This window comes from Cariama cristata, unplaced genomic scaffold (genome assembly GCF_000690535.1).
Source record: "Cariama cristata isolate BGI_N322 unplaced genomic scaffold, ASM69053v1 scaffold30366, whole genome shotgun sequence".
Classification (NCBI taxonomy): domain Eukaryota; kingdom Metazoa; phylum Chordata; class Aves; order Cariamiformes; family Cariamidae; genus Cariama; species Cariama cristata.
The window spans coordinates 1-13,300 of NW_009623190.1; the positions used below are offsets into that span (position 1 = coordinate 1).

Here is a 13,300-nt window from a genome sequence, read left to right on the forward strand (position 1 = left end):
TGTGGTCACTATACCCAAGATGGCCACCGGCCACCACATGACCCACTATTCCCTCTCTATTCACAAACAACAGGTCTAGCAGGGCACCTCCTCTAGTTGGCACATTTACCAGTTGTGTTAGGAAGCTATCTTCCACACACTCTAGGAACCTCCTAGACTGCTTCTTCTCTGCTATGTTGTATTTCCAGCAGATATCTGGCAAGTTGAAGTTGCCCACAAGAACAAGGGCCAGCAACTGTGAGACTTCTGACAGCCTCTTGTAGAATGCCTCGTCTGCCTGTTCATCCTGGTCGGGTGGCCTATCGCAGACTCCCACTGTAATGTCCTCCCTGCTGACCTTCCCCCAATCTTTACCCATAGGCACTCAACCTTGTCATCTTCATCATCATCTATTTCAGTACAGTCAAGACACTCTCTTACATACAATGCTACCCCAAAGCCTCTCCTGCTTCGCCTGTCTCTTCTGAAGACCTTATAGGCATCCATTGCAGCACTCCAGTCATGAGCATCATCCCACCACGCTTCTATGATGGCAACTACATGATAACTTTCCTGCTGTGACATGGCCTCCAGCTACTCGTATTTGTTGCCCATACTGCATGCATTGGTGTAGATGCACTTCAGCTGGGCTAACGGTTTTGCCCCTGACACAGGCATGTTGCCCATAGGTTCATGTAGCAAGGAATGGCTTTACAACCCCAACACCAACATGAGAGACAAAAGGCCTACAATTAGAGCGACTTGTTCATAATCCTAGAACTAGATAAGGAATTTTAAGTTACACAGATCTGTAGCAAGTAATATATGAGGTTATAGTAGGATAGTTCTATGCTTTTCACTGAATGCATAATCTTAGCACTTAATAACAAACCAGTAAAATATTGGTTAATATTATACAGTGCAGCTACTTCTCTAGTTCAGAGAAATTTAAATATTAATTCAATGAGCATCTTACCTGGTTTCAGGTGAGCAAATGGAATTTCACCTGTTAACAGCTCCCAGAGGCACAAAGCATAGCTGAAAACATCAGCTTTTATGGTATACCTTGTACACTGGGTGAACACCTCAGGGGCCATCCAGCGTAGGTTCTGCACATCAGGAAACATCAATAACACATTAACAGTGTTTATCTCCTCATAGATGCGTCTTTTCCTGTATTTGTCTGTTTGTTTTCCTTTCTTTTCCAATTTCCTTGCCTCTATTGCTCCATAAAATAACTGGTAAATTTGCTAGGAAAAATGTTCACCTAGCTTGCAAAATCTACACAGCATATTATTGCACATTTTATATAACAGCATTAGTATAGTAACTGTCCCAGCCCCACAAAGCCAGACTGATCAGACTTTAAACATGAGAGTAGTGCTAGGAAAAAAAGCAGAACACCCAGCCTCAAGGTCTGGAGACCACACTATAAGGTCTGAGCATAGCATATAATGCCAATTAACTGTTACTCCAGCTGGTAGATGGAAAAACTGATGACAACTGCATTGGGTTGGTGCCCTCTCTCCTGGGATCTCATTGCTTTCTGCAGAAGCCCAATTCTGAGGCTGCTTCACAAGCAACCAGCCTCTCACTGGAGTGATGAGTTCAGGGTTGTTTTGCAGATTCCTTGCACTGCAGTAACTTAACCTACATTCTTTACCAGACAGCCCTTCTCAGTAAGGCATCATCAAACCCCAGTGGGACTCAGGTCTGCAGCAGCAGCAGCACTTGCTCCTCACACAGGGAGTGCATATTACAATTTGTTAAAAAGATGATTGCCAAACCCTGGTTTTAGCATCACCCATCCTATTCCACAATTAGTCATTATGACTGTGCAAACTTTCGAGACAATGGAGTGACACACAGAATGCACCTGGACTAAAACTTGTGAAGCAAACAATACTCTTGTAAAGCTGACTCTCTGTGAGCAATAGGGTTGTAATGGAGAAAAGAGCTCTGAAAGAAAATCAGTGTCAAATACCTAATTCCCTATTAGAAATGGGGACCACCTGCCAGCAACATGTGCATGTGAGTGGGGAAGGGTGGATTAAAAAAATGACACTTTACTAAGGATTTTGGGGGCAATAGAGCCCCAAAGACAACCTTATAAAGTGCTATTTTCTGTTGCAAATATTATCTATTTGCTCATCTGTGCTATTAAAGAGGCTTAAAGGAAAAAAAAAAAAAGCCCACAACGAAACATTGAGAGAGATAAAATACTATACCACTTCAACTTTTCCAATAAAAATATTTCTAATGTAATTTTCTCCTAAACTGAGTTTGCCTGTATGTTTTATACTAATTATGTGGAACAAAATGGAAACAAACCCCAGGTTGTTTTGTCATATTGTCTTCATCCAGAGATTGCAAAAATCTAGATTCTGAAACACACAGAACAACAACAAAATATTACTGTCAAGACAATACAGATACCCACCTTATTATACAAAAGGCTTGGTAAAAAGTGTTTGGTTGTTTTTACATTTTTTTTTTTTTTTTTTTTTTAATAACTCTGGGGTTTTGAGAGTCCAGGAGAACTGTGATAGCTGTTTTTCAACAAGGATGTGTACAGACATTGGGGATTCTGAAACCTGCGTGCCAAATTCAGCACTGGCATAAATCTACAAACTCCATTGACATTAACAGCAGTTTACAACAGCTGAGGAGCCAGCTCAGAATTTGTGACCTCATGGTTATTTGTACTGGTTAATACAACTGTGTCTAGATCTACAATGAACAGTCTCTGACAACAGTCTCTGAGCCCTGCATTAAAATGCAATCCCACAGAAGCCCGTCAGTCTTATTTGATGTCAGAAGAGCAACCCACCTGAAAATGACAAGATCTTGCATGAATATAGTGAAAGTGGTATATGCTACATTTCGTGATACATCAGTGAGTCCCCAAGCAGGACTTAGATGCCTTTGACATATCAGAAAAATACACTGAAGTGTTCATCTGTATGAATAAGAGTTTTGCCAGCAACGCCCCAGAGAAGCAGCTGCTCCCACGTGGTCCAAGCCTTGCGCTGTCTCCTCACCTCAGCAGGCTGGGTAATAGCAGGTCGGGGTCAGCACAGGGCTCCTCACAGATACCGTCTGGCTGCCACCGCCCTCCTCCTACCTTAAGCTGACGTTCCTGCATCTCTGCTGACCACGTCTGTGGTGATATTGCGCAGTGACAATGGCCATGTCTTAAGCCAAGCTGTTTCTGAGGAGTTAGGTCAAACCCAGCTCCCTAAACTCCACCTTTGCACCAACAAGAATGCATTCCCATGGAGCTTGACTGATAAACACCAAGGTAATGCACGAAATACAGACTCATAAAGCATAGCCTAGTCTAATTTTGAACACAAAGTTACCAAGGCCCACAACTGAAATAATGAGCTACATTCTGCTCTTTTAGCTAAAATGAAAGAAACCTGTCCTATTGCCATGGGGCTTGGCTGCCAACAGGCGGACTTGCACAAGAACTCTGTCCTCTGATCCTGAGCAGCTGCCATGAAAGAGGAGGGCACATCTTCTGTTACAGGCATTTTCACTCAACTTCTTTCTCTAACCTACCGCTAGAACTTACTCAAACTGTGATGTATCCATCTCACTGTCACCTGGGCTTCCTTCTCAGATAAACAGTGGGGTACTCCATAGCACCTGCTAAATTAGATGAGGCAAAAAATAGGGACATTCTCACCCCTAAAAGTGTTTTGTGTCCTTTCATAATAAAATGAAGAACAGCTTCCTCAGCGTTTTCTTAGTCAGCACATGTTTAGTTTTAGAGAATTCAAGGTTAATTTGTAGATGTCTCATAAAAACTCCTTACCTCCAAAATCAGCAACAACTGCGTGACCATCCTCATACAGGAGAATATTGTGACTGGGGAAAAAAAAATATGATTATAGGTAGTTGCTTAATAGGATCTTAAAGGTGGTGAAAATTTTACAGTTTTTGGTTCTAGCTAAACTCTTGAGGAGCTCAAATCACCTGCTTAGGTAGATAAATGTCTATAGATAAGCCACTTTTAGCTACATCTCATATTTATTGCTATAAAGTACACATTAACTCTAAGAAGGTAAACACAAGCGCTTCATAAATGAGAATGTCAGTTTCTAATCAATACTAGAGCAAAACAATTTCTGTAATTAGTTATAGATCAAGTGTAACAGCTTTATTCAATATGTGCACTGAATCTCAGTGATGAAAAGAAAAAGATGATATTTGAATATAAACACGGTGATGGCCTCTAAATCAAATTACATGGACTGATTCTTTTCTCTTTTAAGGCCTACATAAGTGTAAATTCATAGTGGTAATTCCTAATTTAAGATGATGTATAGAAGGGAAGGAACAGATCTGAAGAGTCCCCGTAGAATGGACCACTAGAAGCCCTAAGAAATCCATTCAGCTGGGGAAAAAAAAAATGATGGCACAATGGTAAGTCCTATTTAATTTAATAACCACACTTAATAATGTGAATGTTACTTTCATTCAGACAAAGGTGCTTTATTTCTTAAAATATCTCCTTTTGTTTATGAAAAGAAGACACATCGTTCATCCTGTAGCTAATCTCAACATCTAGGATGAAAGCTTCTCCCTGCTCACCCTGATGGAGATTTGTCAGTTGCTAGAGCTATCATTTCAGTCCTCCCTCCATGCATGTTCCAGTTCTACAGTGTCCCTTTTTATAACGCCTTTGAGAGCTAGCAGAGTACAGCTGATGGTGTGTGCTAAGCTCCTTTTGACCTGAACTGAGTCTCAGGTACAGTGCCAGATTTCCATCTGCTTAATGTCAGGAGCACTTAGTGATTTTTTACTGTTTCACCTAATTGTCTGTGAAATGCATATTCCTTGTCATTGCTTGATGGGCATCATTGGAAGCATAAAGTATTGTTCATTATTGGACATCAGAAGAAGAACATTTTGCATTTACCCTTAAAAATTATACTTGCCAAAATGACAGTGCATTTTGACTGTAGTTAGTCAGTGGAACCTCCTCCCACAGCTCCCTGGGCAAACTGGTCCCTATGATGAAATCAGCATCCCTGGGCACTAGTGGTTGTGACTGTGAGCGGTAGCAACGAAGGACTGGGGATGAGGGCTGGTGCTGGGTGGAGCGCGGAGCCTGCGCTGCTCAGGACTGCGGCCGGAGCTGTGGTTTAACCAAGCCGGATTTTGCAGACAGGAACACTCTGCAGTGGGCAATGCTGGAGTCACCGTGCCAGGGCTGCGGAGCGGACCCTTGTCTGTTCCCGGCCTCTGCTCGCCCCGGCCCCGGGCGCTACCGCCAGAACTGCCCGTGCACCGTGAAAAATGCCCTGGGTTCAGGGGTGCTGCAGCTGGGGTGACGCTCATGTTGTTGTCTTCTAACCAAACTGCAGACAGCAAGAAATCCTCGAAAAATGTGATATTCCTGTAAGACGTATATGCTAGATTTTTATTTCAAGATAAAGTCTTCATCTGTGCCCCAGACAGTTTCAGAGTTAGGAAGAATGGGATAAATGCAGGAAAATTCTTGTTTGGTCAGCACATGTATGGGGCAATCTCTGTGAGGACATCTAGAGATCAGAGAAATCATTTATCAGAGATAATTACTTGTACTGACACTTATCAAAGTGTTTTGATTTCTGTGAAATCTTTGAAACCACAGCAACTGCAGTCCTTGGTGAATGTAAAGAATTGGATAACCAGAACTTTACCTTAGACTGTCAGCAGAGATATTTGGAGGCTTAAAGTTAAATCTACTGGATTTGTCCTAAAACTGCTAGAAGCAAAGAGGTGAATTATGAGATTTGCACGGTGATTTAAACTCATTTATTGAAGGTAATGTGAAGAAAATTCAGCTTTATTTACATATTATTTTTTCAAAGAGAGTGAGGGGTATGGATAACGTCTGGGAGGAAATATAACCCTATGTGTGTGTCTTGTCTATTAACTAGAGGATTTTAAAAAATAAACTTCCAAGTATGAACAAAAAAACCTACAAAAATATTTCTACGTAAGACTATAAATATTTCTTATCCATTTTATAAAGGTGTTGTCTTGTGAGAAGGTAGACAGGAGAGCTGCAAACCAAACCAAACTAAACTAGAGTATTTCTAATGCTGAAACTGTGCAAAGGAAGATGATCAGATTAGATAAGGACCAAATGGGCATTTATTACACATTTTCACCTTGATAGCTTCAAATAAGAGAAAAAAGTAATATTACGCTTGGAAAACAATGAATTCTCATTTGGGAGCACTTTATTCTTGGACTTGGACTGAAGAGATAAAAGACTAGATGATGCAAGTGAGAAAAGTATCAACTCCTGAATTCTGGAGATTTAGAGTAGATCAAATGTAAGTGAACAAGACAGAAGTTCCCAGCCTTGCAAGCAGAATATCTTCTCTGGAGGGATGCTCAACCTGAACTAATTGACCTCCTTAGGGGCACGGATGCCTTCTGTGCAGACTGCCATGACAACATACAAATGTTTTTAGCTCAGGACTGGTATTCTCATGCAGGAGTACGGATATGTGTTTGGTACAGCTGTACCAGCACACCTGCAACCAGCTCAGGAATCTTTCACATGGGGTTGGCATTTGGAAATGCCTTCTGTTGACTTGGAAATTAATGTTTGAAACAATATGTGCTGATAGAAAATAAAATATTGAGTGTGAGTGCATAAACTTTACTGCTTAAGCAGAATGGAAATAAGAAGAAATTCTGCCTGTGTAGGAACTTATGGTGGGAAAACCCCATCCCTATATATCTGACATTTCCAAGGAGACTTCAGTTCAATTAATATATGAGGGGACTTCGAACCAGTCCCAGGATCAACAGGTCTCTGTCTGTACATGCATTGACAGTTGGAGAATATCAGCATGTAGAGCTGTGGCACTGTTCCAACCCATGCAGCAGGGAAGCAGATACACAGGCTGTGCTCCAAGGTGGCTGGCATTTACAATCAGTACCCAACTTATGTTTTCGATGAGGAGGGAAGTAGTTCTTCCTCAGAGCAACACATAGAGCTTAAAACAAGGGCTCCTCTAAAGTGACTGCAATTATTGCACCTTGATCGAAACTCATGGCTGAAGAGCCTCACTTCTCCAGCATCACCTGGCAGTTGGATGGCCATTGCCTTCAGAAAGGTACTCTGGATTTCTGAGGCTGAGATTCCCGTTGAGAGGAAGGGCTTTGGAGGAAGTGAGTGTGCCAGCATGTGTAGCAAAAACATCAGCTCCATCAAAGAAGAAAAAACAGAATTGGGCTGAATTTTATCCACTTTATGGAGCAGAGCTTCTGAGACCCTGTGGACTGCATTCGAGTTAGAAACAGTGTTGTAAAGATGCCCATATGTACAGTCCATAGCATACACCAGCAACACTTTGCATTCTCTGCCTGTCCAGGCACTGCTGAACTCACTGTTCTCTGAGAATTTAATTTTCTTTTCATTTGATAATGATGATGTCTAACCCTAAAAGAAGACACTGTATTCTCCCTGAAGATATCAACATACTACAGATACTTAAGCAAGTGACTTCGAAGCTCTTGGTTCTGTCTCCCTGATGAACATGGTATAGGAAAAGATTCAGAGCCATAGGGCAGCTGGAACTTCTCTCCAAAAGGGATACTGTAACGCTCTTGCTCAGAGATGCCTCCTTCCTTAATAGTTACTAAAAGGGTATTGCCAAGAACCCAAAGAGCTGTAATCTCTTGTCTCTGCTATACCACACAGTTTGAGAGTGAACAAATAGCCATCAAATTAAGCATGCAACATCAGTTTAGAACAAATTAACCTTTCCAGCTCTGCCTCAGCTCTTAGTTACCATTTTGCAATTTCTTTAAGAAAAAAAAAAACAAATCGAAAAAAATAGAAATGAGATTTTATTTCTTAAGTAAGCAGCATTTGATAAGTGAAATTTACAGAAGGGTTTCAAAGCGAATGTCTAATTACAGTCAGGTTCTTATATCATCTTTATCTCTACGTCATCTCTCACTATTTCTGAGAGAAACGTGTGAGAATTGCACAGATGATTTTCGCTAACCCTGTGACAGAAGAGACAGCGCTCTGCTCCTTGCTGCCTCATTTTTGAGATCATGTTTGCAGGAGATAGCGGACCCAGTCCTACACTGGTTTCCACAAGAGGAACGACAAACCCTGACCTTGGACGCCTCTGGCCAACCGCGGGGCTTGCCCTGGGCCATAGCCCCCGCAGCCGCCATCGCCCCCTCCTCTTCCCCGCTGCAGCCTTGGGGCTGCGTGGGCGTGCGGGGCCATCCTGCCTTTGCCCCCAGACTCCCAGCCGTGCTGCGGTGCTGCCCTCGGCTTTCTATAGCGGGCCGAGTGGCTTAAAGGGATTTGGCTTGCAGGCCGACTCCTTTCAAAAGCTCCGTAAGGTCACGAAGAAAGTCAATCACAAAAATAGATACATATCTAAAGAAAAGTAATCAAGAAATGAGAGCTGAGAGCTTAGCAGCTCCGTAGTACTTTTGTTGAGGACTTGGGTATTTTCAGATGCTTCTCTCGAAGTGGTGAGACATTCAGGTAAAGTCATCGTGATTCAATGCTCCCTGGGTTAAGGATTCTTCTGAGCTCACAAATCCTTGTCCACCAGTGCCTGTCCCTGCACTCCTAGCTCCATGTGGTTGGAGTCCGGGTAGGTTCCTGCCTGAATGAAGAAGGAGTCTCAGAAGAAGTCTCTGAATGAAGGAGTCTCAGAAGAAGGGGACAGACAGGGTTTGATTCAGTTCATTTGAGGTGGTGCGAAGCTGCATCACTTGCACCTGCAAGCACCGTACCTCACCGCTGGAGCTGATCCCGGGCTGACGGGACGGGCAGGCAGCAGGAACCCATTTCTCACAGTGCATTCAAGAGGCTGCAACAGCACAACCCTCCTTTTGCATGCTCCCCAGTGTGTACGCCTTGGCTTCTAGGGTGGCTGACATGTGGGGATGGAGCTGGGCACCTTGCAGGTGCAGTAGAATGTTTTGCTCTAATTTGAGCAAAGAAGTCTAGAGAGCCTGGCTGGGTCTGCAGCAAACCCTGCTCACTGGTGGAGCAGAGTGCAGAAGGCATGTCCTGTGCCCTTATGCCAGAGAATTTTATGTGCCACTCACCAGTGAAACAAAATTTGCTAAGCATTAATTTCCTGAAAAATTAAGAAAAGGAACACTAAAATACACAAACATGATTGACCAAAGTGGGAATTCTGGTGTGTGGTTTTTTTTTTTCAGCCGAGGGATTATTTGTATTGATAATCTTTGCACTGCCTACTCTTCGCTTCAACAAGCAACACAGTTCCCAGCACCGTTCGCCCCGCTCTGTCCTCTACAGCCTTGCCCCAGTCAAGAAACCTGACCACTAATGAGATCTGAAAGTGAGGACCGTGTCTTTCAGCACAGCCACATCTTGCTTCGGCCATGTGTCTGTTAGCTTAAGGAGCATTTTGACTTCCAAAGGTCAGCAGTAGGGCAGGGTAATTCTTGGCAGTGTTTCTGCTTGCTTTTGAGCTCAGATCTAAAGGGCAAATTGCAGCCCGTTCACTGCTTTCCCAAATGACCCTGGAGGGGCTTGTTTGCCAGAGTCCAAATGTCTGGCTAAAATAGCTTGATGTAGCACTTAATATAACACATAATTTTATCTGGAAGCTTCAGATGATAGCTTCTTTTTGTGGTAGAAGTGTTAAGAAACAGTTACTGCATTGGTATTATTCTTTCAGCAGTTTGTAGCTCAGTAGCAAATCTAAATTTGGGCTGAGCTGTGATTTGCCAAAGGCCAGCCACATAAACAGAAGTTAAAAAAAAGATCTATTACTTCTTATTTGTTCTCCTGGCCTGCCTGTGATATACATAAATGTACCTGTTGGTCATGATGGTGGCATAATCAACCTTAATATATAACTTCAGAACCACAGAATTATTGATAACTTTAAATAATCAAATGCAGTTAGAGTCAAAGTTCTTCTCCAGAATAAACTTGCCAAGAGAAATTACAGAAGCCAATTTACAATGTAACATTTAAAACAAGACTGGGTGAAGATTTAGGAAAAAGACAAGGAACAAATCTGCAATGACCTACAGCATTGATCTGATCTGAAGTCCCATACAACACAGGACATTCAGCTCCTCCAAATTATTTCTTCGATGTAAGAATTGTGGCTGAACGGGATCATATGCTTTGGAAAAAGAAGACATGTTCCTCATTGGTGAGACAGTCCCTTTGCTCTGATGTGGAAGGAGCCAAAAGGCTGTTTTACGGTACTGACATAATCTTCTAAATGGTTACAGCATAATACACACTACTAATATGTAGCCCGCTCTCAAAGACTTTTAGCTTGCATGTGCCCAGCATATCCATTAAATTTGTAACTCATAATAAATCCACAACTGACATGTCACCACAGTGATCTACAAAACAAAATTCCTCTAACTGACTGTGGTCGGAAAGTCTAAAAAGTCCATGCAGAACACATACACAGTCTTTCAGGCAATTTTCTACTTACACCGATTTTATAAATACTCCAGATGTTTTGTATCATCTTCTCAAACCCCATTATCTCAACATAACTACCCAAGAAGAACACAACAGTGCAAGAACGACAAGAAGCTCAAGGACTTCTTGCTGATTTTCTGCGACCCACTCAGATTTATATATAAGACGCATATGCATAACTGTTACAATTATTAACAAAAGGAGACTGGGATGGAAGCATTTGCAGAAAATTGATAATATACAAACAAAGACTAGGTTAAAGTCCCAAGAAGAATTAAGCCTCAAAGGTCTTGGAAATAGACTTATTTAGTAGAGTGAGTTGGAAATAAGTCCACGTATTTCTGGAAATTTTCAAGATTGCAACTTTTGATTTTGTCCTGAATTAAGATGGAAAGCAGACATTTCATAATGTATTGTGCCAAGAAAATGACATATTTTTCCCTGTAAGTAACTAAATAACCTGACTGAAGTGTTCCATTCTGAATTTATCCTCTAAGCTGGCCTACATTATAAATTACAATAAATCCTAGGGGCCTACATTCTTCAATTATCAAACAACTGAATGTAAAAATGAACATATTGATAATTCCCAGCGAGAATATCCATGAACTTCATGCCTTACTGAAAACAAAACAAACCCATAACTTCTCTGATCGAAAATACTTCAGACGGAAAGTTTCCAGCCAGCTCTACTGGCCACTAGAGGGGGATGCAATGCACAATTTGGAAGCCTGTCACATTATCTCTGAATTTTCTTTCATTGTGGGTTTCTCTGATATGGATCAAACATACCCCTTGGCAACACTTATTTTAGTTTAAATGCACATGCTAATTCTGGAGAGATAATTCAAATTATATTTACTTTGCTAAAAGTACAGAGAAAAAGAGCAAACAGTTACAAAGTATGGGAAATGTTGGAGTAGATAATACTTTCTTTTTGCCAACTCTATTATCTTACATCTCACTACAAATTGAGATAGTTTTGTCATTTCTTGTGCTTGTCAATATATTGTGGAACGGAACCATTTGGGAGTAATAGGCTTTACAGGTATATATCCCTTTTTTCACCTTATTTTTTATGTGCCCCATCTTAATGGACCAGAAAAGGAATAAAAAAGACAGAAAAAAAGGAGAGATCCCTTTTCCCCTCTCACAGTCTTTTAATCCCCAGTGAATGGCAGTGAGTATTAAATCAAATCAGTTTCTTTGACATTCTTGGTTACACCCCTCAAAGACAGACATGTTCCCTGGTCATTTAGGAGACACTGCCGGTTTTATGAGCACTGTGACACTGCAAATACGGCTTAGTGAATCTTCGGAAACTTAATCTTGAACATCTGATTTCTCTGAATATCAGTCCCCATTTAATGGCTTTTGACTGGACTGTGGAACTTGGAATTAAAGCTGTTGGCAGCAGTCCTTCCTCTTCTGCTCTACTTCTTTACAGAGGGATAGAGAAGCAAAGATTTGAAGCTCTGTCAAGAAAAATGACCAAAATTGAATCTAGTCCAAAATGTTTTCTCTTCTGTGTTTTGTAAGGGGCTCAGTCTAATCTACTGGTAGGTTTTGGCTTATGAAATGAAATATTCTGCCAGAGATAAAGTTTGAAGCCAGCTTTGTATACTATTACTAGATTTCATATATGCATTTCATTTTGAAGTCAGTCCAGCTTTGGGGAAGGTTTTGGATTAGATGAACTTGGAGGTCCCTCCCAACTTAACTATTCTATCATTTTGTTAACTGTAGCTTTCCAGTGGCCTCTCTTTAATCTCTCAGCGTGAAAGCAGCTCTTTATGCAATAAACGACATAGGGATTTGCGAAGGGAATTCATTGAGTAAACATCTATACGCATATTTATACACATATGGGCTTTTGCTTCTGTGGATCCATAAATGCCTTTCAAATGCACTTATTTCCTGTTCCTCTTCTTCTTCATGCTATATCAAGTGTACAAAATCATGTGTCTTTTTACTACAATGCTGGCATGTGACAGCATATAGTTATCAGAACTGAAGTGTTGCCTCCCCATATACAAATGGATTGTAGCTACTCATGCTCAGAACTGGCTATAGAAAGACTCTTCTTTTCATGCCAGTGTAGTAAATATGAGCACTTTTGCAGAAGGTAGCTAACCAACAACAAAGAACCAGCATCTCTCTCTCTCGATTCTGCAGGCTGGAAATGCCAGGCCTGTGATTTCAGAGGTCTTTGTCAGAACCAAGAGGACGCGTTCAGTGTAACAGCATCTCGGTGCAGTCTGTGCACTACTGCTTGAGATAATCCATAGCTGTAGTTTTCTTATGCATCACAAAGAAAGACACTTGCGTTCTTAGGACTGCAGTATTTTCACATTGCCATCCACTTAAACAGCAGACTTCACTTGGGAAAACTCCTGGTGCACTTCGTGTTCACGAGGTTTGACGAAGTCATTTATAATTCGGAAAGCTGAACACAAACATTTATTGAATATAACGAAACTGAGGTGACTAAGGAGTTAGGAACATAAGCCATACTGACAACACTATGTGACTTCAAATTGGAATTAGGGTTTACAGTGGCTAAAAACTAAGGTGAGCGCCTACATTGTCGTTACTAGGACAAAACCCGCAAAGTTTGTCTAAACAAAGAGAGCACAGCAGTTTTAGAAGGCACCTACTTTACATTAAGAGAATAAAAGCCCTATGATAATCCAAGAGAAGGTGAAGAGATCAGTTGGCAGATGTTGGTAAATCCAGGGTACTTGCAACTTTTATAGTGAAGGTAAGCTATGAAAGTTATGAAAGGTATGAAAATATTCATAGATTATCTGTTCCTTAAAGTCTCAAATACATACATGGTGGTGTTCCAGC

At 41.3% G+C, this 13,300-nt stretch overlaps 1 protein-coding gene across 1 annotated transcript in view; it reads right to left on the reverse strand.

Annotated features, from left to right (window-relative positions):
* Positions 1-109: 109 nt before the first annotated feature.
* The window catches only part of LOC104163594 (serine/threonine-protein kinase TNNI3K-like), a gene marked incomplete at both ends in the record, with an annotated part of 52,168 nt that continues 38,977 nt past the window's right edge, over positions 110-13,300 (reverse strand). The window contains 4 exons of the mRNA XM_009702646.1: positions 110-348; positions 956-1,088; positions 2,311-2,363; positions 3,800-3,852. Of these exons, the coding sequence (XP_009700948.1) occupies positions 110-348; positions 956-1,088; positions 2,311-2,363; positions 3,800-3,852 (478 nt within the window). The remainder of the gene's footprint in view (positions 349-955; positions 1,089-2,310; positions 2,364-3,799; positions 3,853-13,300) is intronic.